Source organism: Neocloeon triangulifer, unplaced genomic scaffold, assembly GCF_031216515.1.
Source record: "Neocloeon triangulifer isolate White Clay Creek 2 clone unplaced genomic scaffold, ASM3121651v1 ptg000004l, whole genome shotgun sequence".
In the NCBI taxonomy this organism is placed as follows: Eukaryota; Metazoa; Arthropoda; class Insecta; order Ephemeroptera; family Baetidae; genus Neocloeon; species Neocloeon triangulifer.
In genome coordinates, this window is record NW_026775547.1 from 173,249 (window position 1) to 201,143 (window position 27,895).

Here is a 27,895-nt window from a genome sequence, read left to right on the forward strand (position 1 = left end):
GTCTTTGGGAAGCAAATTGAATTGGAGAAAATTGGCTGGCGACGGCCTTGCCGCCTAATTGAAAAAATAGATGAGCGAGCACGGCTGCGCTGCTGGTTTGCGGTTGGAATGTTTTTATTGTTGCGTGCGAGGTTTTTGCATCATCGGTGGATATTTTGACGTTTGATCAGTGGCAGATGGTCCGATGGATGCGCGGAACTGCTGCTTGGGGGAAATGAAGATGTGACCGGTCTGTTATTTATCAGCTTTGCTGCAAATTGACTGCCATTCATCGCACAGAATGGAGCTTTTTGTATATTCATATTTTTTTTCTTGATGGGGTGCAGTCAGTGATGGATGACGCAAATTTGTTAGTATTTCAGCTTTGTTGGAATAGCAAGTTTAATTCTGAGCAAAAAGATTGTGCATCTTAAAAAAAAAAAAAAAGGAAAGTGCAGCCAATTTAAAATTAAAAACTCCAAAATATTTCCAGAATATTCTCAAATTTTACTAATCCATTAAAAAGTTTTATATATTTTCAATATCTTGAGCAATCAGAATCTAGGAAATACAGAGTTTGTAAAAAAAAGAGAGGCTAAATATACCAACAGAAAATAGTTAAAGGTAAACATTTGACTGGAGACAAATTTTTTATTTTTTATAATATAAAACTGATTCTTTAAAATTCTATCATTCATTAATATTTCTGGTCTTTTAATTGAATTTGTTTTAAATATTCTTATATTAATACAAAAATTTAATTCTTACTGTAATTTTTTCCTAAAATTTCTATTAAAAATCAATTATAGAAACTTAAAGCATTATAATAATTAGTTGGTTAAATAATGAGAATATTGATTTTCTTTAAGAAAATCAGTGTGGTTATGAAATTTATATAAATAATCACTAAATAAAAATAAATAATTAAAAATAAAATAACCACCTGGAATTCAGAAAAACAAATATTTTACTGAATTAGAAATAACTACCACTATGACACACAACAGAAATGTAAGAAAATTAAAAATTGAAGTTATAAATTAAGTAAATTTGCAACTAAATTAACATCCGGATTGTGTTAATTTTGAAAATTTTCTGCCTGATTTAATTATTTAACAATTTGACCTCAACAAATAAGATTGTGTCAAATACTTTTCAAGGGCGTGAACCTCATTCTAATATTTTTCTGTTTCACTAACAAGTAACGAAGGACGTTTTAATTCCAAAGACAAACCGAGACACTCTCCTCCCACATCCTCCGCAGGAAAAGATTTAAAAATTTATTTCACGGCTTAAGGAAGAAGAAGTTTTATTTTTTTACCTCTGCAACAGCTGGCCTGGTGCAGCACTGGCTGGTGGCAAAGGTGGCATGGCTTGGCGCGTCTCAGGGCCTTGCTTTTGAACGCGTGCTGCTGCAGCTGTCCCGGCTGAAACACGGAAAACACCCAGATGAGAATTATTATTGTTATTATTACACAACAAAGTCCCCTCTGGACGGACGATGCATTTTGATGCTTTTCGCCCGAAGTGAGAGGAGATGCGCGGTGCAATTTTATTGTCGGCGTGCACTTTTATTGCCCGACCTACACATGTCGCTCTCTGTTTAGTCAGATGGAAAAGTGTTGCGGATTACCAGTGGTATTATATTATCCGTAGGGGTCGAACTTGCTTTTCATGATGCTTAATAGGGGATATCAAATGTAAGGATATATATTGCAAATGTTGTTATATAGCGATGAAACTGAGTCAAATCTTATCCGTCGGAATGATAAAATCAAGGAAAAAGATTGCGTTTCACCTCAATTAGCATAAATTGTCATTAATCCGCAAAGTTATGTTGTTTCCAGAAATTGTGATAATCAGCATTAATCAGTTGCATTTGTTAATGTATTATTTGTATGAATCAGCAAAATAATATCCCTATTGCACTTCACATATAATAATTAGGCTCGTGTTTTTTAGTCGATCAACTTTTTTTCCACGTCGCTCGGAACATTACGGAAATGCATTTTCTGCATGAATAAAGTGATTTCATTACAATTGGCACCTACTTAAAATCGACAACCTACAACCGACTATTTCTTCAATTTCCGACTAATGCGACTAACACAGACTAAAATGACAGACTTTTTCAACTTTTTAAGCAAATACTATGTTTTTCCAGACTGAAACAAAATTTCCAAAAAATTTTGTCAAAAAATATTTTGAAAAGCTAAAATTTATATATTTAAAAAATTTTAGCATACAGTTTTTATTTCAAGCGACTGAAAGTAGCATTTAGTTAAGCTATTTTTAATCTTTAATTAAATAAAAGGAATAAAACATGGGATGGATGAAAAATTCATAATTTTCAACAATGGAAAAAATATGTTTTTGAGCATTTTTAGAACATTATATTATAATCATAATTTACGACAAAATATAAATTTTGTTCACAAATATCAATCAAATTATGCATTTAATTAAATTACCCTGTGCAACTGTCTTCAAAATATATATTTCAATACAATATTACAAAAATTCAATGGTTTCAGCAATTGTATCCCTTCTATAATATAACGTATGATAAAATCACGAAGTTCTGCATAATTGCTCTAGGAAATATAAAAATGATGAAAAATGGGTGATAAATTATTATTTATTCTTCCAAAAATGGAGATTTATTAAAGCAATACGAAAAAATCGGTAAAAATAATATTTTAATGTATTTTATGGCTCAAAAAATCCGATTTAAAAAATCGACTAAAACCGACTATTTTGGCTAAAACTAGCTAAAAAGGTGACTAAATTTATGTATAATCAACTAAAATTAGTTGACATTTTGACCCCTAAAATCCGACTTAAGTGCACGAACCTAATAATAATAAATTTAATATAACTTCGTTCTCAATGCACAAAGTATGTTTTCATAATGTTCATTCATAAAATAATAAATTACTTGACGTATGATTAAAATTTATAATATATAAAAATAGAATTTAACCAAATTTACATTAAAATTTGTTTCCTTTCCACACAGTCATTAATATTTATGATAAAGAACAAAATACTAAAACTAAAAAATAATGATAATAATAATTAATTCCATAATAATTTAAAATATATTATAAATATAATATAAACTATTTTAATAAAAATAAATTAAAATTAAATTTTTTTATTTTTTTTTAAAGAAATCTGCTTTTTTAATTTTTTTTGTCACTCTGTCTCTCTAATACTTCAAATTAAAAAAAAAATGATATTATGCTCATTCCCATTTCAACAGTGGTTTGCTAATTTATAATATGTTATATTTAACTGATTATTTAGTGTATAGTTTGATTAATTACTGAATGAATTAAATGATTATTTTAAATTTTGATTTTAGTATTAAATGACTGCATATTTTGGAAATTAATTTTCTGTTTTATGTCGTTTTGTAATTAAAATTCTTATTTTCTGAGAACAGAAAAACTTGTATATTCTGGCGTGGCGATTTTCTATTTTTTTTTTTAACCAAATTGTGATATAAGCAAATTTTCTTTTAGTTTCTTTCCCATGGTCAGTACGAAAAAAATGTTTTTATTTTTAAATTATTGAATGTGGCATATTGGTGTATATTTTTCCATTTTCAGTAAGGCTCTCGTTTGGATGCTGCGAGCAGAGAGAGCGTCTCACTTTTTGCAAAACACGCCTATATTGGCCATTATTGCAACCTTGGCCTTAAATGCCAAAGCGATCGCGATTCCTTTTCTTTCTTCTCCACTCGGCCATGAAAAATGGGATGCTCGGCGATACGAGTCGCTGATAGCGATGCGTGAAATAATCCCGCATTTAAAATTATAATAGCGCGCACCCATTGTCTAGCGATGGAAATAAATAAATTTTCATTCCTTCCAGCGTAGCGTGTCCCTCTATAAATCACCCGACACACTGAATTCGAACGCACCGAAAACGACCAAATAAAAATGTTTAGAGAAAAACAACGCCAAGACGTGCTAAATTATTTGTCGTTGTTGCTACTTTTAGCCGCCTCTGGACTTCCTGTCTGCGCAAAACAAACTTCGCACATACATCGGCGCAGTGTAACTCAACGCTTTCTTAGTTAGAAGGATCGGTTACATGACAAAAATTATCTCGGCCATCTATCACCGTCAAAATGTAGCGAAATAGAAATTCTAGGTAACAAGTTTACAGGCGAGATAAGATTTTAATTGAAACGTCACTAAGTTTAAGAATCTTTAAATAACCATTAAACAAAATACTTAAAATAAGAAAAATTTTGTATTCTATACATTTTATAAAAATTAATTTTTTGTTGCATTGTGAAACTCTTTTATTTTCAACATAAATCCTATTCTTCACGATTTTTTAGCATTTGTATTAAATTTTACTTTAAACTATTTTAAAATGCTACATGTTTTTATATAAATTATGCTGCATATTAGAACGACTTGAAAATATTAGTTAAACAGCATTATATTCTAGGTTTAAATAAACAAATAATAAATTAAAAATTCATTCAATTAATAAAATTATTAATAAACCCATAAATTAATTTAATTATTATGAAATAAATAAATTTAATTATTAATAAACTAATAGCATTGATAGTTTTAAAAAAATAAATAAAAAGACTTAGCATTTATGTAAATTCCCTTTAGAAATCAGTTGCTTACTAAAATATGGAAAAAAGTACATCAACATTTCGTGTTCTTGAAAATATTTTCCAAATACAAAGTGAAAAAATCGCTCGCTTGATTAATTTTTTAAAACATTTCACTTTGAAAACAAATTTACGCAAATTTACCGAAGGCATTGTTATTGAGTATTTGAGCCTAAATATTATTCTGCAAATGAGTGATCTGAAAAGGAAGTAAATTGTCACATTTTCAATGCTCAAAAACAGAAATTAATTCATTTAAACTTCTACTTACAAAAATGAAATTTCCATAAATAAATTTATTTAATAAAAAAAAAACTCCGTATTATGCAAGAATACTTTGAGATTATTAAAAAGTATGTTAAGGGAAGCGTTTATCACCCACTGAGCATTCAACTGTTAAAATTCTGACGATCTGCGGAATTTATCCTTCAAGCCCTGCGGTTGATACACATTATTTTTGTTCTTAGAATTCGCTCTTGAAAGTGAACGTGCAAATAATAGCCCCAAAAATGCCGACCCGCGCCAGTGGAGCCATAGTTTTTGTTTGTTTTTCATAATTTTCCTAATGGCTTCTGGCGAGGCGGGGTTAATGACTGCACTGCATGGGAATTAAATGCCCTAATCTCCGGGCTTGAGAGAGAAATGTTGGTCGTAAAGTGATCTCCATTCCATTAAAGGCTTTATCGGCGAGTATAAGCAGGCTCGAATCACGCAACCTCTTCAATTCAATTAGCTCCCGGGCGGCGATGCAACCGCGACATGAAAATATTTGAACGCGCAGGAAATGTTGATGCGGAGGCGCGGGTACGCGTGCCCTTCGCACATTCATCCGAGTGCAACTTTTCTTGCATGCGATCTCGTGCCAGAGCGCGTGGTGTGCAGCGAAATAGATATAGACCTTTTTCTATATCATCTGCCGCTTTTTAATCAATCAATATTTGCTGAAAAACTCGTATAAAAGATCTCTCTATTTGGTTGGGGTGGGTAAATAAATATAAAACGCTCTGAATAAAAAGGGGGCAACGCTTCGGAGAATTCAGGTAAACAAATAATACGGATAAAGTGGAGCAGATGTTCATGGATCAAAATATCAGCCTTTTGGATTATCAAAAAAATACGACTTACAATTTTGCAAAGAAAAAAAAGTGGAGAAATGGTAATTAATTTTGAAGTAATTATAATAGAACGCAGTGATTTAAATACTGTTTAATGTTCAAATTTTGGACTGCGCTCAAAAACTCCAAAAATTAAATCATTTTTTTATTCAATTTTAACAAATTTACAAATTTATAAATTTCCAATTTTTTTTATTAATGTTGCTTCTTTCACTTAAATTTATATTGGCAAAAATTAGCAAAGTAAAATAGTAAATTTTAATTAAAAGTAAATTTATTTCTTAAACAAATTCTTTGGCTGAAAGTTTTTAGTGATTTTTATTAACTATTGCCAACCAGTAACGATAAAACATTAATATAAGTCAAATTTTGAAAAAAAAAAAAAATTACCAATATTCAGTAAGAAGTATGAATATATTAATTAAATAAATTAATTTATATTTTTAATAAAATCTCATACAGTAAAAAAATTGCATTCTCGAGAAATGTTTCTAATAAAAAAATCACCGATGCTAATTTACAATCAGCATGACAAAATTTTAAGAAATTCACTATCAGATTATACAATTGCTGAGAATTGAAAAAAAGATATCATAACTATTTTCTACCAATCAACTAATGAATGGCATACAGACTTACATTAACTCAATCAAATGACGTCTTTTGACCTTTCACTGTGATGCTTCATTATAAATTGAAGCAATTTAATTGAGAAAATGAAATTTTCTTTTCCTCCAACTCAAATCGGTTTGATTTTCATAGAAAAATGACGAAATTTGACTCGCAGACAAGAAACTTCAAACAAACTTTCATACATGGTTACAAATATGCTTGCTATGCAGTTTAATATGGAGAAACAATTTAATTTTTATTGAATAATATAATAGGTTTTTTTTCCAAGGTCCAAAAGCTATGTGAAATTTAAAATTTTTCATTGAATGATTTAGATATTTCAAATAATTTTAATTGAATAAAAGATAAATATAAAGAAAATTTGATAAAAAGTAAAATATAACATTTTAACTTTAAATAAACTTTTTATTATCAATACAATTAAATAAGTTTTTAAATTAAATTTACTTATGCGTACCAAAAATGATATGAATGGTGGTTAAGTGTGCTGCGGTAATTTAAAGTCTTGTGCGGAGACAAAACGCACGCCAGCCCAGCCGCGCCCAACGAACAGATCGGCCGTAATGGCATTTGTGATTTATGACGTCTGCCGTGTGCCAAGCGCGGCCACAATCGGCGGCAATTCAATTCGCCAATGTGGGGCACCCCCAACTAAATTGTGTTCGACAAGCGAGGCAGGAGGCCTCAAGAGTGGCGAAAAAAAATTGCCGGCAGCATTTTGGCAGCGACAGACATTCAATTTGCGTCTTTTTTGGTGCGGGTTATTTAACGCAGCGATTAGGAAAGGAAAGAATAAAAGAGGCGCGAGAGAATCGCGTCCATCTCGGCACTTTGTATTGACGGCTGCAGCCAAATTGGCGATTTATTTATGTTGGGCATCGCAGCGCCCAAGGTTGCGCAAAAGGAAAATAATTTGCCGATTCATCACCGAAAATGGGCTCCAATCGTACTTGAAAATAAATTCCGCCTTAAATACAGAATGTAGATTCAATTGAGGTTTATTTAGATTCACACAATTAAGCCAGGCATGGTTAAAATTAATGATCAAAAACCTTACAAATAAATGATTTTCAAAAAGAATTGAAAAATACAAGTATTTCTGACTGTACGAAAAGGCCAATTTTTACTTATAATTAATAATTCACAAAACTGAGCTGGATTTTCAATTTCCAAAATAAAAAACGTGTGCGAATTTCATTATTATTTTTCACTTTTAAACAATTACAAAATTTAAAATTAATTTTCTCATTTCCCTCCTTGAGTTTGATTGTTAAACTTTTGAAAAATATATAAAGAGATTTAATAAAATATGCAACTAGAATTTATCAGGCAAGAAATTTAAATATGTTGCATAATATGAAACTTCACCTGCAAGCAATAAAAAAGTTTCCGATTCTTTTATAATTCAAAATTTGCTCCTTTTCAAGAAACCTCATGAAAAATAAGTAAAAAATTTTATTTCATTAAATATTTATTAATATTTTTCTCAATTCATAAAAAGTTGTATTTTTTTTTTAGGCTTGAAAGAATTAAGGATCCCCAACATCTCATTTCAAAAGAAGACAAATTTCTTGGTTTCAAATGATCCTCTGCCTTGGAGCAGCAATTAACAAAATTCAAAAGGGTCGAGTAACATTTTTCAGCATCGAGATGATTATTCCCTCTGATTTATGACCGCATTCGGAACTCGTATTCACGCGCCAAGGTTCAATTGGGGGGAAAAAGGTGATGACAGACCCTTTTTCATCGGAACCGCTGAGATCATTTCTTTTCAAAGCGAGAAATATGACCTCAGGTGAGTGCGGGTGTAGGAGAAAATGGGAGGCCTGATTATAGAGATCGATGATGAAAATCGAGAGCTGCGTTTATCATTTCTTCTCAATCTTAATGGCGTCACCTCTTCTTTTTTTAATATGCATTTCCGTTCAATAATTAATTCAGCGTTGTGAGACGATTGTGATGAATTTATGAACACAGAAAACGTGCCGAGTGATAATCGACTGCGCGGACGAGTTTGTGATTTCAAATGTGTGCCGATGACTCGCACGTTTTTCCATTTTAATTGTGCTCGCTGAATTCCTAATAGAATATATTAAAGGAGGCGTTTTGCTTGCCTTGATTAATCCGATTAGCATAGAATGGCGCCTTCATTCATCACCGACCTTAATTGGGACCATTTAGAACTCGCGTGGGAATATAACTTCTTATATGCAGTTAATAAGAGAGTCGGAAAGTGTCCAAAAGTTTTCATAATCTCTGCTCGGCGAAACCTGAGACGACTACCGCCCACTTCATTTCCTGCTTCTCATCAGATTTTTTTTTCGCCGAGTGAAGAGATTCAATATGGGGGAGACATGCGCGATATTTACACGCATCACTTGCAATTTTGCACACAGGAGTGCTCTCGAAGCGTGAAAATATTCGACACCCCCTGAATCAAGCCATAGAAATTTGCGAGACACCAAGGTTGACGATTGGGAAGATAAAAATGTGCGAAAATTAAAAAAAAAATGTAATACTATTAATGTGATTAAATTTTAAATTTCTTTGGTTTTACGATAGTAAATTTAAAATAAAAATTTGCTCACAAACTGCAGAGGATTTTTGGTACTCAAAGCCGACTCCAAAAATATTAGTTTTTTTCTGGTGATTCCTTGTTGTTCAACAATTCAACGATTCCTCTCAATATTTGTTTTTCTTTTAAAATAAAATTTTCGTAACAGGTTTGGCTAGTAAACAACAATGAACTTATAAAAAATTACACTTCTCTTCAAAAATTGATTTTAACAGTGAATTTTTGTAAAAAAATTTAGCCGTTTTTAACTTTTTATTATAATAATTCTTGTAGGAAAGATGAAAAATCAATGTAATGAAAAATAATTTTTAGGTTCTTTTATTATTATAAGCCCCAAATCAAAAATTTTCTCTAAAGTGAATAATTAATTTCTAAAAAAATCTAGAGAGGTCAAAATATTATTTTTACCTTTTTCGGCAGCAGTAATAATTTAATTAATATTTTATTTTCAAGACGGTAGAAAAACAGGAAATTAAATACAGGCGGCAGCATTAAAGGACCACACCTCTGGTGCTCCTTGTTCTGACAGATACGAATTTTTTCCATGAACCTGCCAGCAGGCAACACCCATATTCACAAAAAGAACACCGTGTATTTTTTTTCCAAAGAACTTTTTTAATTGTTAATTAATGGGACGAGCTCACATGAGAGAGGTGCAGGCTATTTTTTTTTATATTTGCCGTAATTAATCCTCTCATCAGATTAAGCCCATGCGCTTGGATTATAATACAAGAGCGGCGATTTTTATTGCCAACCATAATCCTTGGCTGAGGATTGATGCTCATCGTCGAGTGGACGAACAAGAGTGCATCCTTGTTCGGCACGGCGTGTCAGATTATGTAGATAATAAATGGGCAGCGAAAGAGCGACGAGAGCGCGTTTCCAAATCGGAGTTCGTTGCTCTTTAACCTAATTGCATTTTGACACCGCGAGAGACAAGAAAGGGAGAAAGCAAAACAAACACCCGCGCCAGAATTCATTCATTTTAACTAATTGTAAGCATCTGGCCCGCCGGCGCGAGACGAAAATACGAAATCAAGCGCCGGAGAAGGAAGACAATAATAATCCCAAAGTGAGATGAGGTTTTAATCACCTCGGCCGGAGCAATTTGTCTTCCATGGGCGACATTTCGAGTGTGGGTTGAGGATTGAGATGCCAGGTGCGATCTAAATATCCTGAGGAAATTTAATTTATCCTACAAAAGGTTGATGATGAAAAGATATCAATTTAGAAAATATTAAAATATTTTACTAAATAATTTGATATTTAAAAAAATAAATAAAATACAATTTTAAAGATTACAAATATCCAGGCTTCGTCCACTGAATGTTATATTGTCTAGAATTTTCAATTTTCCAAATAAAAAAATTAAAAAATTAAAATTAATAAGAAATTTGAGAGTTAATTCTAAAAGTGCTCGGTTTTCTAATGATTGCACACATTTTTCGTTGGCTTTGTAGAAAAATGAGAGATGCCCATTAATCCATTATAATTGGAAGGAAAGTTTGGTGCAAAATTTTTTTATCTGTTGCAATAGAGGTCAAGATTTGATCAATTTCAAAATAATATTTTCTTATCACACTCTTTAGGAAATCAGAAAAGAAATTAAGCCTAGAGCCTATTTTGTTAATTTGATCCGATTTAATCTAGCCATGTTTGAATTTATTCCAAGTTTATATAGAGAAGAGTTCTTGTGCTTTCAGGAATAAATAAAATAAATCAAATCTAGGTGCGGCTGAATTGTGAGTTGATAAATTAATTCAAATTTAAGCAATCTGTCACCTGAAAATGAAATGAAAATATCTGTACCACCCACCCACTTGATCAATCCATCTTCGTTGTTTTGCAAACATACTTTCGACGTGTCAACCTCTCTCAATTCTCTAACAGCCAAATTCTCTCCTGTTTTCTGAGCTGGAAAAGGAAATAAGCGGAGAGACAAGCGTCTGTCAGCATCCCTGGCCGTAGAACAAATTATCCAACGCCTTATTATTTTAACATTCCCGAGTGTCAACTGACTCTTGTTGTCTTTTCCTTTCCTATTCCACGCCGCTGCTATCACTCATGTACAATAATATAACTCTTTTGGAAGCAGGAAAAGAGAAAAGGCGGGGCGCTTTGTCTTCTTTCTATCCGTCCGACAATATCTGTGCGAGGGCGTACTGAGAGCACGGCAGGCTGAGATAAGCGAGCCAAGAATTACGACCGCGGCCAGTCAAAGCCAAAGACAGGGTCAGGGAGAGGTCAAGACGTACCCAGTCAATGAAATCTCGACGTTCAGATCTTAATTTAAATTGACACTTGACATAGCCAGTTATAATTATTAATAATAAATGTTAAAATAAAATAGTAGCAACTTGTTTAAACGATTCCTATAAATTGCAGAAGACACGTGCTTCAGATTCATTTTCAACTATGACATTTCAGAGTAGATTATTTTGAGATGTATGTGTTTAATTAAGTAAGAATTTTTCAAATTTCCGAGCATATTGAGGTTAATAATCAACATATTTGTAACAAAATTTAAAAATAAACAAAATAAATAAATTTAATATTAATTATTTCATTAATATTATTAATTAAAGAATTTGAATTAGAATTGACTTGTCTTGAATTAAATTACAAAAATTTTAGATTAAAAGGACCTTTTTAAAAATTAACAATCCATTAATCATGCTTTTCAATTCAAATGCATATATTTTCCTATTAAATTTCAATTTCATATTTTCGTTGTTGATGTTGTCATGTTGATGCGCATCATGATAATCTAATTCGCAGAAGTAATTTATGCCCTTTGTTATTGTAATGTTATTGTGCGGTGCGCAGAGAGATGAATTAACAATATTATTCCATCGGACTGACCAACAGGAATTGACCTTCGGCGGAGCCGCGCATCAAAATACATGTACATAAAAGCGGCGACTTGAAAGAAGTGGCCAGTTGAGCGACGCTGAATACATAATATTGCAATATCCAATTGACCTATTGCCCTTGTTTATTCCGAGCGTGCTGCGTTTTCATACGAAACGCTGTCATATATATAAAATTTGTGTGCGGTATAAATATTTTAGGACGAGAAAGAGAGAGGCTGTGTGTGTGTTTAATTAAAAATTATATTCGCTTGTCGCTCAAATTAAAAAAAAAAATGGCAGTTAAATTTATTTAAAAGAAACGGTACTTTCCAGAATTAATTTTCACAGACCTAATTTTTTGAAATTTTTTATAAGCTTTTTTAATTAATTAAATCATTAATGCTAATTTTTGCACTCTTTTTCCCTTACACGTGAGACCAAACTTGGATGTAAAGAGAAACTCTTGGCAAAGTAGCTCTGAATTAGCAAGTTGATTAATGCGGTGCCATCCGACGTGTGCACGCTTTGAGGCTCTTCTCATTTGAATTATTTTCAATTACGGGATACAACAATGATGAATTAATTTCGCATTCAGCCTCGTAATGTGTGCGCAATAATTCAGCGTGTCAGAGGGAGAAGAAAAGAGAGAATGTGACAAATAGATACGTCATAATTCACTCGCGTTTATATTCTCTTTAAGCTCGCGTCTGATTTATGCGACGGTTTTGAATGGAAATGCCAACTTGCTCGGCTGCATACCTGCATAATTCAACTCCGGGGTGGGTCCCAGTTTACCAACAACAACCGTTTATGATAATCCCATAAGTTCGTCAAGGTTTTTGGGTGGAATTTCGGGCAGAAAATCCGCCTAGTGTTTAAAGGTGCTTGGGATTAATAGAAAAATAATACGCGTGAAATGAGGGTTGGCGTTCCGGGTGAGGTGCCAGTGTAATCAAGTTAAGGTTTTTTCTGACCTGCGAGTGTGAGATCCTTGACAAATGATGTGGAGCGATAGAAAATAACAAACTGACGGTGAGGAAAAACGCTTCGGTAGCCAAAAGCTATTATTTGGCAGTTTCATTTTTTAGGCGAAAGAGAAATTTATTTATCCCGTTCAAAGGTAATTATATTTTTTGTCTGCTAAATTCTTTCATTCAAGTCTCCTAGCTGCAGGTTGAATTCATTTTTGATATGGTTTTTGGTGTTGAATTTCGTGGAGCAGCACGCGCCGTAAAAGAATCTCCAACGGCTGCCCATTAAAATGCAGCGGGTCAACGAATATAAAATAATGCAAAGCAGAGTCAGCTGCGGTTCGTGCATGTGAGATACAGGCGAGATAAATTTTTATATTCATGCACGCATATCGCCGACGGTTGCCCTAGGCGCTAATAATAAAATTTTATTATTTTTCGGTCCATCTGCTGCGCGCCGAGAGCCATGGGGGTTGTTAATGGAATATCAAACCTTAAATTTGGACGGCCCGAACCTCCCCCTTGCCCCTTAGGAGTCTGCTGCTGGGAAGAAAATTCGATTCTCATGAATAACTTCAGAGAATTTTCAGTGTCTTCGTCGTAAAATTCACCCTTTATAGAGGTCCAGACTTTGCTCGTTTAATTTCACCCAGATATAATCTGGAAGTATTAAAGTTGTGCTCTAAAATAACATCACAAGGTTTTTACTGGCATTATTAGAAAAATAGAAAACGTGAATTGAAGTATTTTCAATTGTCTCAACAGAGAAAAGATAAAAACTATTTTCATTTCTTTTAGAAGATTTCGTTTCGGGTCAGATAAAATTATATAAAGAAATATTAAAAATTCTCATGTCAGCAACAGCAACCCAGTTAATTTCAGTTACTTTCTTTATTAATACTATATTTGTCCCGACATTCAATAAATAATATATGCAAATGCAAAATTTAAAATAATAAAAAAAAATAAGACAAGAGGAGCAAAAAAAAATCTGAATAAATTTAATTAATAATTATATCATTAAAAAAAATTAAGAAATATTTTAAATAGAAAAAATAATATAAAATATAATAAATACATTTTTGAACCTAATTAAAACAAAGAAATTTATAATTTGTTTTTGTTTGTTACACAATAAAGTCCACCAATCTTCAACTTCAACTAGATCATTTAAATTTAACAACCAGTAAGTTTTTTCAACGATGAAAATGATAATCCAATTGTCTATTAAATTTTTTCTTTCCTGACACTCGAAGCTGTCAAATCATCTTCCACACAAACCCAAGCCAAAGTTGCTGGCTTTGTCAGCACGAATGTGGGCCACAGAACAAAACGCTTCTAATGCCCTGAGAATGCACTGGGGATTGTCTTTGGCCAGCGACGTGGGAGCGCATTTTTATCCCTCTCGTATAACTTTGTCCCTCATGAGCCGGCTGCTGCTTTCTCAGAAATAACGTGCTGCATTCTTTTTCTTTCTTATTCCTAATGGGCGTGTTTTTTTTTCGGTGCGCGACATGTGTGTACATACAAAGGGCGTCAGCTTTTACACGCCGAATGATACCTAATATCAACAATAAATATGCGACACTTTTGAAGGGCGTCTCGAAATTGAAACAACATACTGACCATTAAAATGCGTGAAAAGTTTTGTTGCCGAGCGGGTTGCGGCGATTCTCACTTTGCAGTGAATTTTAATCGACAACGCGGCGAGCTTTTGAGGCGCCCTTTGTTTCGGCGCGGCCAACAATGGCATGAAATATGAAGTGAGAAGATGTTTTGGAAAGCAAAGGTCGAGGGACACTTCAAGAGATACTCGGAAGAACTTATGGGCTGACGGAGAAAAAAAAATAAGCGTGTGAAGAACATTGAGCGGCTGGGAAAGTCGTGTTTGGTGCCGTGTTGGGCTTGATCCCTGTCAGCACATAACTTAGCATCACCTGCCCAAATTACATTAAATGAATCTTTGTCTCCAAATATATTTTTTCATTAATTTAAAATTATATGTCGCAATTCCTTTTGATAAATCAATGACTCCTTTTGTCTTTTCAACTTCAGCTTTATCTTATATTTTATCTAGTTTTATTTTGATCTAAGAAGTGCCACGAAAAGGTAATAAATTTATTTAACTTCAATTGAGCATAATATTTAGTACACTATTGTTGTCTTTAAAAATTATGAAATACACAGTTGACACTTCGAACTCGCATATAATAATTTCAATGTCAATTTGCAAAAATACACTAACAGGATGAATTTGGCATGAATTGGAAAGTAATCAAAAATAACTTTGCACGTTATTTAATGACACACAGTCTAGTACAAGGAATTAACTCATCCTATGTAATGGAATTAAAGTTTAAATTAGTGTGATTGATATTTTCAAAAATCCATAGTGCTTTTAATTAATTTGCTATAACATGTAATTTTAAATTTTCTGTTGTCAATATTTTCGAGATTCGGCTATGAATTGATGAATTTTAACAATCTGTGTCACTTACAAATAATAAAATTGTAAAAGATTTTTCCTTTCCAAGCACAAAATAATAGCCATAAAAATATAATTATATCATGCAATTTAAAAACATTTAATTAAATAAATTTTGATAAATAAGGAAAAAGTAAAAAATTCATTATAAAGAAAACATATATTCTTGGATAAAATTAAAATGCATTTTAATGTTTTTTTTTTTTGCTTACTTAAAAGCTGATTTCATTGTTTTAAGTTCACCAATAATTGAAAGTCTTGAACACCAAAGAAATAATTAGATTTTATTATTTTATTTTTTAGCTCGGGATCTACCTATAAAAACGAAGAAAGAGTTGGAACCTTTCAAACTCTTTCTGCGCTTATTATTAATTTTAAAATTGTGCATCTTATGATATAAAATTTTCATTGTAAATTGAAAAATTTGGAACTTGGAACTGGAATTTCCAGATTTGAAACTTGGACAAGGTGAAAGGAGACGTACAAGACATAAATCCAAGTTGTCACTTTTGTGTACTTCCTATTTGCTTTTCGCCTTTGCCACTCCTCAAAATAATATTTATTTCATTCAGCTAGGACGACGAACAGCAAACACGGTCTGCAGCGCGCACAGTCAGAAGTTGTTTGAGATTTTAATTCCAACAACAAACAAAGAGCAATTTAAATACTGTCTGGCTCAGTGGCTATTCCCTCGCGACTCGCACACCTCTCAGTCAGCCACCACTATAAAGACCATTTATTATTACTCACATTTTCAAAAGAGATCCCGGGGTCAGAACATTCAAAGCGAACAACGGGCGTAAAGCGGCGAGAGAGAGCCAGGAATGCCGCCTATGTGTGTGTGTATGTTTTATTTTTACCTCACAAGTAGAGAATAAATAAAACCACGCAGCATTTTCGTTTCTCTTTCTTTTGGCGCCAAAAACTTTGAAAACCAACTGTTGGCGTTTCTTCTCATTTTCCCGCCGTGCACGTTTCGTTGTAATAATTTGTTCCTGATCTTGTCAGCACCGGTGTTGCACGTTCCGAATTCAGCCCACGTCCAAGGTATGGGCTTTCGAAATATAAAAGGAGTGGTATTTTACGATGTGCAAAGTGAAGATAGAGCCGAAATGGAAAAGCCGTGAGCGACACACGAGATAACGCAGACTAACAATAAAACATATTGTACGACTGACCAAAAGCGTTTTCGGCCTGATGAAATGATAAAAAGAGCTCGGCAGAAAAATCAAACTTGGAAATTCGAGAGAAATAATCTGATTAGTGCCAAAGCAAACAGCGCGACATTTCTCACACTTTTATTGGTGCATATGGTCAGTTTGATCGGTGTTCTTTGATAAAGATAATTTGAAATTTTTTCTCTACTTGTAAAACCACACATGTACCTTATTTAATGAGACTATTATCACCGGTGATCTGGTTTGGCCCAGGCACGCTCTGCAAATATAATCCAGACGAAATTCAAATGGACAGTTCTCTTTTATGAGGTGGTCTAGCTTTTGAAACCGTTTTAATTGGAGCAACGGATACGTACACCATTAAACGCGACCCCCAACGGCTTCGTAAATGGCAAATATATTAAAAAAAAGTTACTACTGAAATAACAAACCACATTTGCATATCTTTATTGGGAACAAATTGAATGGAAATTGCAATCAGAACTGGTTTAAAAATTGAATTTAATGCCTTGTGCATAATTCTATATGATTTCAATGTGTGCGTAAAACAGCAGGATGCGTGCAATAAACATGAGCAAGGAAAGTTCCATTTTCATAAATCACGAATTAGATTAGCTCTCAATTATGTATTTCACAGAGGTCGTGATTTCTTCTGGTTAGTTTTTTTTTAAAGGTCCGGTTTAATTTATGCAACGGGACCAAAATTGCAGTTAAAATTTATATTTACGACCAATTAGGCGACGAGTGTCCTGTTTTACTTGTGGCACCTCGACGCCAGTAATTGGCTGTGAAAAATTGCTCCTTTCAACGTGCCGATGCGATAAATTAATATTTATTTATCGATGATTGGATCGAAAATTAATTCGTCCCTGGGGCATCGAGTTTTCACACATGCTTCTGAAAACTTGATTGGTCTCTCGTATAATTTTGATCAAATCTCCAGGTCTACGACAGTTTTAAAATTACATCTTGTTAGCATTTTGAAATTTCTGCTCGGCAAGTAATTTATCTCAAAAATTTTACGCAAGCAGATTTTGATATCAGAATATTTTTAAATAAGAAATTAAAACTAACAAATTTCCATCAATTTTTTTTTGCTTTTCTCTTAAAAAAAATTACTTGGTGAGCGAAAGTTGATCATAATAATTTTCAATGAAGATTTTGTTTCCTAAATTTAAATATAGCTGCTTTTAACAAATCATTTTTATTCTCTTTTCGTGATTTTTATATTGCAACTGAAATAATTTCCTGCATAAAAATTAAAAATTTGGAGAGAAAAATAAAAATTTGATAAAAACTTAACATAATGATAATGATTTTAAAAATACTGTATTTAAAATTCAAGTCGGGCTACTAATGTTTCTTTTCTGCGAATCAAGTGCAACAATTTAAAAATTTTAATGATTTTTTAATATAAAAAATAAGAGAGCAAAAAAGATCAATTATATTATTCCGTCATATTCAAATATATTTTTATCTCAGTAAGAAAACGGTTAGCAAAGGCAAAGGAAGGAATAAAATATTTCTCTTTTAATTACGACTGGGCGTTTCTCGCCAAAGCGCAACAATAATTCAGCCTGTCTGCATCTATGTATGTAAATGCTGCTCCATCGTAAGTATATTATTTTTATTTTCTTGCCGGAGAGAGAATGAGGCGCTCCTGAGCTCCAAAGCGCGTATGGTTTTATTATTGCGATGATTATCTTGGGAACAAGTGCCCGTTTCCTGCTGCACTGCTGAATATAATATGTGCTTGTCTCCGGCTCGGCGTTGCTGAATGAAATAATCGCGCGCGGGAGTGCACCCTTACCTCATCACGAGAGCCTCGCAACGGCCAGAATTAAATGCGCACAAAACAAAACACACAGCCGCGTGTTGTGTGTAAAAATAACGTCATCGCTTTGTGCATACGAAAAACGTACACATCGTAAAAGCATAACACACGTGAGAGCATCAACGCAGCTGCATTATACTTTTGAAACTGGCGAGTTTTATGGCTTTTTGACGAGTGCTTTGACTCTTCTGGAGAAACGCATCTCTGGACTCTTATCAAAATAGGACAAGGATACAGATCATCTCTTTCCTTTCTTATTACATTATTCTATGGAAAACTTGTAAAAGTTTGACCAAAATTCACAGCAATTACTTATTATTATTTCAAAAATATTGCAATTTCTTATAACTTTGTTTTTCTTTTCTTTTTTCATTACTGTCATGTGGCAACAATGTAATTTTTTTAGAAATAAATCTCGATATACTTCATTAGAATTGACAAAGAGCATAGTTTTAACTATTTTTTGCAGTAAGTTATAAGGAGTTCAAGATATTTTTAGTTAATCTCTGTGACTGAAATGAAGTCTAAGAAAAGATTGTTTTATCAGGATAAAATTTCCTTCTAAAATATCTTACTTCCTTGCTGAATATAGAATTTTTCTATACATTATAATAAAGTTAAGAAAAACTATCAAATAAAAAAGCTTGAATGGTGGGAAATAATTATATATGTATGTTTCAAATTGATTGTCACTTTAAGCTGTGGTGCAGATTCTCAATTATTATTGATCATAGCGTCAGAATTTAAATAAAATTGTGTGATAAAATTTAATCAAATATCAAACAGCTATAATTGAACATGAACTAAGTTCTAATAAAATTAATTGGTCTTGGGGGAAATTAAAGTAAATAATGCATTTCATTGAATTTTAATTTTGTGTGGAATCATATAGAGCAGAGTTACTTAATTTAAAGTACCTCGTTTTCATATATTATATTTCTTTGATAATGATTTATAACACATTTTGCTGTATTTTTTTAATCAAAGTTCAATGTGACGAGTGATTCAATTTGTTGATAAAAGCTCAAGGAAAAACCGCAAAAAGTGGAAACTTTTACTGAAACACCAGCTTAGCCGATCGACTTCCTCAGAATTAGCTAGAAAAAATTCACTCTGCTATGGAGAGTTCTCAAAGTAGCAGAATTCCGCTGCCAAAGAGAGTTCACAAAAAACAAGTGGAATTGAAGAAAAAATGTTGCTCGTTGGCTGTTTTGTGGACGATATTTGGCCTCGTCGCTATGCTTTATATACTTTCCACCTCGTTTCTCAATTACTATTTGTGCGCAACCAGGGTGAGTAAATTTTCATTTTTGGAATAATTTAAATAGAATAATTTTCTAACAAATTGTAAGATGTGTTACAATATACGTCCATATAGATTAAATAAAAAAAAAAAATTGAGCAAAATGTCAAAAAAATAATAATGCTATATTAGGTTTGCAAAGGAGAAGACAAATTGAAGGAGCTGAAAAATGAAAACATAGAACTACGGAATATTGTAAATGAATTAGTAAATTTGACGCAACGTCATCAAAAGGTGATATAATCGGATAATAACAGTGAAAATACTGATTAAAAAGCTTGGAAATTTTCAGTTTCTGAATGCAAGATGCCACAATGCTCGTAAGTATAAATAAATGTCACATTTTTTCTTTAATTTATTTCCTGAATTTGTAATCTGCTTTAATTTTACTCATACAGCAAATGATTAATTATGATTTGTTTAAACCTGCGTTGCACTTAAATTTTCCAGGAACTCAAAACTTGACGAAGCTTTCAAACGGCAAGCAGTATTTATTTTCCTATCCAACGTATCAGGATAAAGTCAGTCCATGGCTAATCTAATTCTCATATTTCTAATGCATCGTTTTTTTAATATTAACTCAATTAGGCCAATTGGACGCAAGCTAACGAGATATGCACTAATCAACTGGGGATGCATTTGGCCACGATCAAGGACCAGACTGATTTAAATGTCGTTTGGGATGAGGCTAGAAAAATAAAAAGTAATTACAAATAAGGCTTAAAGATGCAAAAAATGCATCATTCAAAGGCGTATTCAACTATCATTAAAACTAAATTTCAAAAATGCTTTCAGATCATGTTTGGTGGTTATCAGCAAGGAAATATAACAAGGGCGAAGGACGTGCTGACTTTCACTGGCACGATCAAACCGCACTACCAGAAAGTAACAGAAGTGCGTGGCATTCTATTCATTCTGATGGCCAGTGTGTCTGTATTGACAATACTTCCAATGCTAAAAAATTTATTGCCGTACGCTGCAATACCCAATGGCATTTTGTATGTGAACTGCCTGCTGAGTGCTATATTGACTAGTCTTAAAAAATCCACAATAAGACCGAATTAGACTAAAAGTTTTATCATTGTTGGTTCAATTTATCATTCTAATGATAATAATTCGCATCACTATGTTAAATAAATCTAATAGTCAAAGAACCAAAACTAAAATAAATTTAATTTCGTGAAATGTTAGCTACAGTTAGCTCTACTTTAAAATATTAGATGCTTCCGTTTAATCAGCCCTATAAAACTGATTTTGTTTAATTGTTTTTTGTCTAATAGACGGTACAGCATTAGAAAATAGCAGTTCTCTCTTTGGGCGAAAAGACACTGATGGCCAGTGTGTATCAATCAATTATGATCACAACATAAAAACATTGAGTGGCCTTGACTGCTCACTTCCATACTATTTCATTTGCGAACTACCAGCAGAATGTTATTAACTAGGCAATAAACTGAATGAAACTGAATGATCTAAATAATGCAGAGAATGCCCGGTGGTACATTAATAAGCACAATTTGTAACTAAATAATTAATATAAATTTCCGAAATAATTTTGTCAGAAAAATAACGTATTATATAAGTTACATTTTTTAATTGCATTAAATATATTTGAACATATGTGGCGGCCGGCGGGTCGCAATTTAAGCAATTTAATGTAAAAAAATGTGATTATAAATTAAATATTTATGCATCCGTTATTATTGAAGCGTGTGGAAGCATGGAAATGTAAAAATGTTTTAATGAGAACCGTTTGCATAGTAATATTATTAATTTACAAGCAATTTATGACATTCAAGTAATATTTTTGCTATTAGCAAATATTAAGAAAATAAATTTAAAACAATAAGTCTGTCTTTTACTATTAGGAGAAAAATGTGAGGTCAAGTTGATCTTGTTTGTTTGAAATTTCTAATCATCCTTGTCGCGGCGGGCAAAGGGCAGTGATAAAACCAGGGGATAAAACTATAGCGGTTGCGAATCTTAGAGCGACACTAAATTTAATGACGTGGAGAGACAGACCATGGCACGTTTCATTTTCATGCTTGTTTTGATCGTCGTCGCCGCCCTGGCCAACGAACCTTCGACCAAGGTGCTCGAAAATTCAATTAACGTCTTCATATTATTTTGACTCACTTTGTCAGCAATCACTGGCAATTTGATTTTAAAGAAAATTTTGAATAATTTCGAATCCGTAAGGTAATTACTGACATTGATAATTAAAATATATAAAAATCAAGTCAACACACAAGATACTGATTATTATTGTGCCAAAATTTAGGTTTTTTCAATTTAATTACGATAAAAAAAGAGATGAAACGACTATCTAAAAAATTAACAATCTATTTCATGCCTCACAGGGAATGTTTAAATTTTAAGAGGTTTTTACGTGGCTTTACCGAATCTGTGCGAGAAAAACTTGGCTTTAAAGAATGGAATATATACCATAATCTTGACTTAAACCTCTTAAAAATTAAACCCTGAAACTGTTTTACACTTTACAACACAAAAAAGACATTATTAGAAAAGAAAAAAAAACCCACACGCACACTAACAGCAATTTGATAAAGGAAATGTTAAATTTGAACAAAACAAATAAGAACCGGGACCTATTGAGGTTTGAAATTCAATTTGCGATTTTCAAAAATAAATTATTATTTATCGAATGTTTCTCAAAATTTGCAGGTTGAAGAGCATAACGAGAAGCAGATACAATGTTCCAACGCTATCAACGACCGACTGGACCAACTAGCCAAAATTGTCAACGAGACCAACGATCAGGTAACAAAAAATAAGCATTGAAAATAAATAATTTCCTGAATTTCTCAGGTTGTGGAGTTGCGGAAGCTGGTGGAGCAGCATTTCAAATCATCCAATGCGACCGACAAACCTGGCCAACAAGACTTAACAGTCAACCAGACTCAAGATCAGGTCAAAAAAAATCTTTCAAACCCACTAGTAGATGAAGAATCAAAATGATTTTTGAAATAACAATTAGATTAATATTTGCACCAATATAAACCTAAATTTTTTTATTTAAATTTGTAAGATTTTTGGAACTATTAACTCAAACTAGACCCAAAGGAGATAATTTATATGATTTTACAGAACATAAAGAAGGATTAATAAAATGGCTTGCAAATTTTCAGTTGAATGACAGATGCAATAAAATTGTACGTAAGTATAAAATTTTACAATTTTCCAATGAATTATTTGCAATTGCATGTTATATTGTCCTCAATTTTACTCTTACGAAGATTAATCCTGAAAAGTTTTATTGTGTGTAACAAGTTAATTTTCCAGGAACTCAAAACTTGACGACATTGCCAAACGGGAAGAAGTATTTCTTTTCATACCCAACGCATCTGTATGAAGTCAGTTTCCATCCAAGACAATTATTTTTGTTCTAACGCATCGTTTTGCTATATTTTAGGCAAATTGGACACAGGCTAACGAGATATGCACTCGTCAAATGGGGATGAATTTGGCCACGATTAAGGACCAGGCTGATTTTGATGCTATTTGGAATGAGGCGAAAACAATTCAGAGTGATAATTTAAGTAAATGTAAAATAATTTTAACAAAAAAAAAAATTATAATTTTTCCAGATAATGGTTGGTGGTTATCAGCAAGAAAATATACCAAAGGTGATGGACATACTGACTTTTACTGGCATGATCAAACCTTACTAGCAGAAAGTAACCATGGAGCGTGGAGACTCATCCAACCTGGTGGAGAGTGTGTCTATATTTACACTCCTGCCGGCGTTAAAAAATTTTCTGCCACTGTCTGCAATACCGTATGGTATTTTGTATGTGAACTGCCTGCTGATTGTTATTGACGAGACAATGTTACTAAATTTTAAAATTATTAGAGATATCAAATTTCATGTTCAAATAATTAAAAATTACATCTCAATGACATGTGAATCTAATAGCTGAGTTAAAAAAAAATATGTATAATAAATCAATTTGATATACCCTTCTTTAAATTACTATAGGCTTTCTATTACTCGTCCCCACGTTTTTTCTACATTTTTCTACATTTATTATTATTATTACAGTGCATTAATAAGGCCAAAAATATACAAATAAACATTGCGCATGCAGTCTTTTACTGAATTAATTATTTATGTAATTTGAATTTAAGGAAAATAAATGCAAAATAATCATGAAAATCTGATGAAAATAAATGCTAATCATGTTTCTTACAATTAGGGCAAAGAATCAGAGGCAAAGTTCAGTCGAGTTTTGGTTTGATACTTTCCTTGTCGCAAGGGCAAAAGAGCAGTGATAAAGGCAGGGGATATAAACGCGGCTGCGAATCGAGAGCGACACACAATTTAATAACTATAGTGGAAAGATGGCACGTTTGATCTTAATGTTCGTTTTGCTCGTTGCCGCCACCCTGGCCAGCCAAACTTCGACCAAGGTAATAGAAAGTTCGGTTAAATTGTTTTTTTTTTACTTTGCTTTTAGTTATTAATTTTAATATTATAATAATATAGTTAAGTTATACATAATAAACTATAATAAAAAGTCATGAAAAATAGATCAAATAATGGCATTTATACATTTTAAAGCCTCCAGATTCCGAGAATCAACAGGAAATAATGTTGAGGAATTTAAACAAAACGAATGAAAAGCTGGACAGATTTATGAGACTTGTCTACTCTCAGGTTCAAATTTCAATTGGAATTCTTGGAGATTCTACAAATTAAGTAGCTATGTACTACTTATTTTACTCATTTCCCAAATTTTGCAGGCTGTGGAGTCCCGAAAGATAGTGGAAGAGCATCACGAGGAGCAGACAAAATTTTCCAACGCGACCAACGAACGACTGGACCAACTGACAAAAACCGTCCACCAGACCAACAGTCAGGTTCGAAAATCAATTTCAAAATCACAAAATTGAATTATCTTTGAAGCGGTTTGTACGCTAACAATGAGATTAATTTGGCTCTATTTTTTAGAATAGAAAATCTAGAAATGAAAAAGAAATGAATATTTTTGGAACTAGACCATTGAAAAAGTTGAGGGGGTGAACCCAAGAAAATAAATGAGATGCTTATGAATAACATAAAAGAGGTTGAATATTAGATGAAATATAATCAGGCATAGATGGAAAGAAGTAATATTTGATTCGCTAAAATGTAATTTAAAAAATTAAATTAACGTGGTGTTTACGGCAGAAAAACAATATTTTTTTCAACTCTTTTCATAGCAAAATAATGAAATCCTCACTTCATATTTATTTTTTTTTTTATAGTCAACATTTTTCGGTAAGACTGGATTGGATAAAAAGGCTAATTATATTAAGATTGGACTAATTAATTGATTAAGGAACAAATTTAATTTTCTCAACCGGAAACTGTAACGTGTACAAGAAAAATTCTCAATTGATTCTACTTACTGGGCTAGGGGAATATTCTGAATTCAAATACAATCTGAGAATGTGTTAAGAACACAAGCTTTTTGTTAACCTTGGCACGCACATCCTATATCAGCCAGGTTTATTCATACTAGTAGATTTTAATTTTTAATATGAAATCATGCATGTTGAGTAGATTTACTATTTATTTCTTGTGCCTCTTTTATTTGATATGATCTTGCATGAATTCTCGTATATCGTTTATCAAATTGTTTATCATATTTAATATTATACCTAATGTTTCTGTCAATTTTTTTAAGAGCTCAACGAAAACCCGCAAAAAATTGGAAATTTCAATATAAAGCCATATAAGATAGTCCAATCGACTTTCTTGATTTTAATTAATATATATATATATTACTTTCTGCAATGAAAGATTCTGAAACTAACAGTCCGCTGGCAGAAATATTTAGAATAAGCAAGACGAAAACAGACGAAAAAAGTGAAAAAAGGTAGATTGTTAGCCTAGTCTATATTTTTTTTATTATTATTTAATTACCCTGTCATTTCATTATCTATCTACTAACAGCGTAAGATCAGTGCTTAGCTTAAAAAATAGTGCGATAATATATATGATCAATAGGTTTTAAAGTATCTGAAAATTCAGAAATATGAACAAATATTAATGCAAATTTCAAAAATAAAAATTACGATGATGCTATTACAGGTGAGCAAAGGAGAAGAAAAATTGAGGGAGTTGAAAAATGAGAACACGGAGTTACGACAGATTGTAAATAAATTGGTAAATTTGACAGAAAATCACAAAGCGTGATATAATGTTTTCACTGCGACATAATTACTGATTAATTCACAAAATTTTCAGTTCAATGCCAGCAGATGCAATAAAGCTTGGCGTAAGTAAAAATTTCACATTTTTGCAATTTATTTCCATATTGTTATATTCATTTGAATATATACTCCTTTTTTAAATCTTTTACTGTGATACATGTTTTCTAGGAACTCAAAACTTGACGACGCTTTCAAACGGCAAGCAGTATTTCTTTTCCTACCCAACGTATCGCCATTTAGTTAGTTTGCGCTGCATACAAGAAATTTAATTTATTTCTAAGGCTTTGATAAAATTAGGCCAATTGGACGCAAGCTAACGAGATATGCACTCATCAACTGGGGATGCATTTGGCCACGATCAAGGACCAGACTGATTTAAATGCCGTTTGGGATGAGACAATAAGACTAAAAAGTAATTACAAAAAAGGATTAAAGACGCAAATAATGCATCATTAAAAAATCACGCTCATCTTATGCATTTCATAACAACCAACTTCAGCTTTAGATAAATGAAAAATGATTTTCCAATATAATAAATGCTTTCAGATTGGGTTTGGTGGTTGTCAGCAAGGAGAAGCAATTTGAGCACTGATTTTCACTGGCACGACGGTACAGCATTGGAAAAAAGCAGTTCTCTCTTTGGACGAAAAGACGCTGATGGTCAGTGTGTATCAATCAATTGTATTCACAAAACAAAAACATTGAGTGGCCGTAACTGCTCATTTCCATTATTTTTCATTTGCGAAGTACCAGAGGAATGTTATTAAATGGGCAAAAGGTAATGAAAGTGCTAATAATCATTATTAATTACCATTTTTCACAGTAAATTTTATTTTTCACTAGGTGTGTCTTTTTGAAAAATATAAATTTATAGTTTTATAGTTGGCATTGGATTAAATCGATTAAATAATATATTTAAAAAAAATTCTTCGGAACATATACCTATTTAGGGGTTTAAATTTTCCCTACTTACTTCCCGCAATTTAATGTATAGTTATAGTACGGTCTACATATAACTTATACTTCCATCATGTAATTATTAAAATTATAATATATTGGCTTTTCTAAGTCTTCAAAATTGTTGCATGAGAATCCTTGCTTTTGCATTAATGTTATGTATTGTGTAGATTTTGATGGAAAAAATTGTGAATAAATTTCCACTTTTTAATCGGTGCAAAAATATTTCATTATTTATCTTCATAAAATTAAGAATACCCAAGATGTAACATCTTTTTTAATTGCAGTTATTGATTTTTCTACATTGATTGCAATGAATTATTATGCGTTCTATGGTTTCTGGTGATTTCTGTTTGATATTAAGATTGCAAATATTTTTGGAATTGTCTATTGATTTTGGGTCCATTTGAAAGTTTCCACACGGCTTTTGCATAAGACAATAGTGGCGCCGTCGAGATGTCTCAATTACCGTCGGCCGATAAAATCTCAATTTATTATTGTTCTCATCGGCGGGCACTATTAAATCTTGGCCGGTTGCAACGGCAGCACAAATCCGCGTCTCTTTGAGCGCGGCTCGACGTTTGTTGTTGGGAAGAGCAATCGAGAAAGACGGGGTTCGTGTGAGTGATAATGAAAAACCGGCGGCGGCGGGCGCACGAAACAATATAAAGTAGGAGGTGCTTTTGCATTATCTTTTAATCAAGGAACGGCCCCAGAGCGCGTGAATGAAAAGCACACCGATCGAATGTAAGGATAAAAAAATTTATAAGAAAAAAAATGTATAAGCAGCTCCGGGAAAAGAGGCAGGAGACCACCTACTTGGAGATATAAATCTGCTGAGAGAGAGGTGCACAGACGGAGTGAGAGACAATAATTAGCAGCGTAATTAGATCAGGAGTCCCGAACGTGTCCTTGCTTATTGGAATTATGTTTTTTTCCTCAGGTGGATGATGATAGGGAGTGTCCGAGGCAACATGTGTTTAAAGTGATTTCATCTCAAGAGACAAAACACGGATTTTTTTTTCATTAATTGAGCTGTTTTTGTTAAAATAGATCTAATTTGACAATACGGATTTTAGGAGATTTTGCACAAAATTAATTAAAAAGAAAAAAAGAGCATGAATATTGTTCCTTTTTATAAATCTAATG

At 32.5% G+C, this 27,895-nt stretch overlaps 3 protein-coding genes across 5 annotated transcripts in view; 2 read left to right on the forward strand and 1 right to left on the reverse strand.

Annotated features, from left to right (window-relative positions):
• Positions 1-27,895, reverse strand: part of LOC132193599 (tensin-1) — a 124,914-nt gene that overhangs the window by 64,643 nt on the left and 32,376 nt on the right. The window contains exon 2 of the mRNA XM_059614363.1: positions 1,301-1,406. Within this exon, the coding sequence (XP_059470346.1) occupies positions 1,301-1,406 (106 nt within the window). The remainder of the gene's footprint in view (positions 1-1,300; positions 1,407-27,895) is intronic.
• Positions 21,415-23,552, forward strand: LOC132193417 (uncharacterized). 2 transcript variants are annotated; one of them, XM_059614069.1, is made up of 7 exons: positions 21,415-21,662; positions 22,256-22,351; positions 22,400-22,501; positions 22,679-22,747; positions 22,874-22,944; positions 23,004-23,118; positions 23,179-23,552. In XM_059614069.1, the coding sequence occupies exons 2-7, from the start codon at positions 22,285-22,287 to the stop codon at positions 23,409-23,411; spliced, it is 657 nt and encodes a 218-aa protein (XP_059470052.1). In that variant the 5' UTR covers positions 21,415-21,662; positions 22,256-22,284; the 3' UTR covers positions 23,412-23,552. The 2 variants fall into 2 exon arrangements, with proteins under 2 accessions (XP_059470052.1, XP_059470050.1); XM_059614067.1 differs by having other exon boundaries at positions 21,435-21,662; positions 22,720-22,747.
• Positions 23,871-26,987, forward strand: LOC132193365 (uncharacterized). Of its 2 annotated transcripts, XM_059613995.1 has the most exons (8): positions 23,871-24,001; positions 24,153-24,248; positions 24,335-24,451; positions 25,668-25,742; positions 25,824-25,854; positions 25,958-26,028; positions 26,087-26,201; positions 26,336-26,985. In XM_059613995.1, the coding sequence occupies exons 1-8, from the start codon at positions 23,933-23,935 to the stop codon at positions 26,554-26,556; spliced, it is 795 nt and encodes a 264-aa protein (XP_059469978.1). In that variant the 5' UTR covers positions 23,871-23,932; the 3' UTR covers positions 26,557-26,985. The 2 variants fall into 2 exon arrangements, with proteins under 2 accessions (XP_059469978.1, XP_059469979.1); XM_059613996.1 differs by lacking the exon at positions 24,153-24,248 and having other exon boundaries at positions 23,895-24,001; positions 26,336-26,987.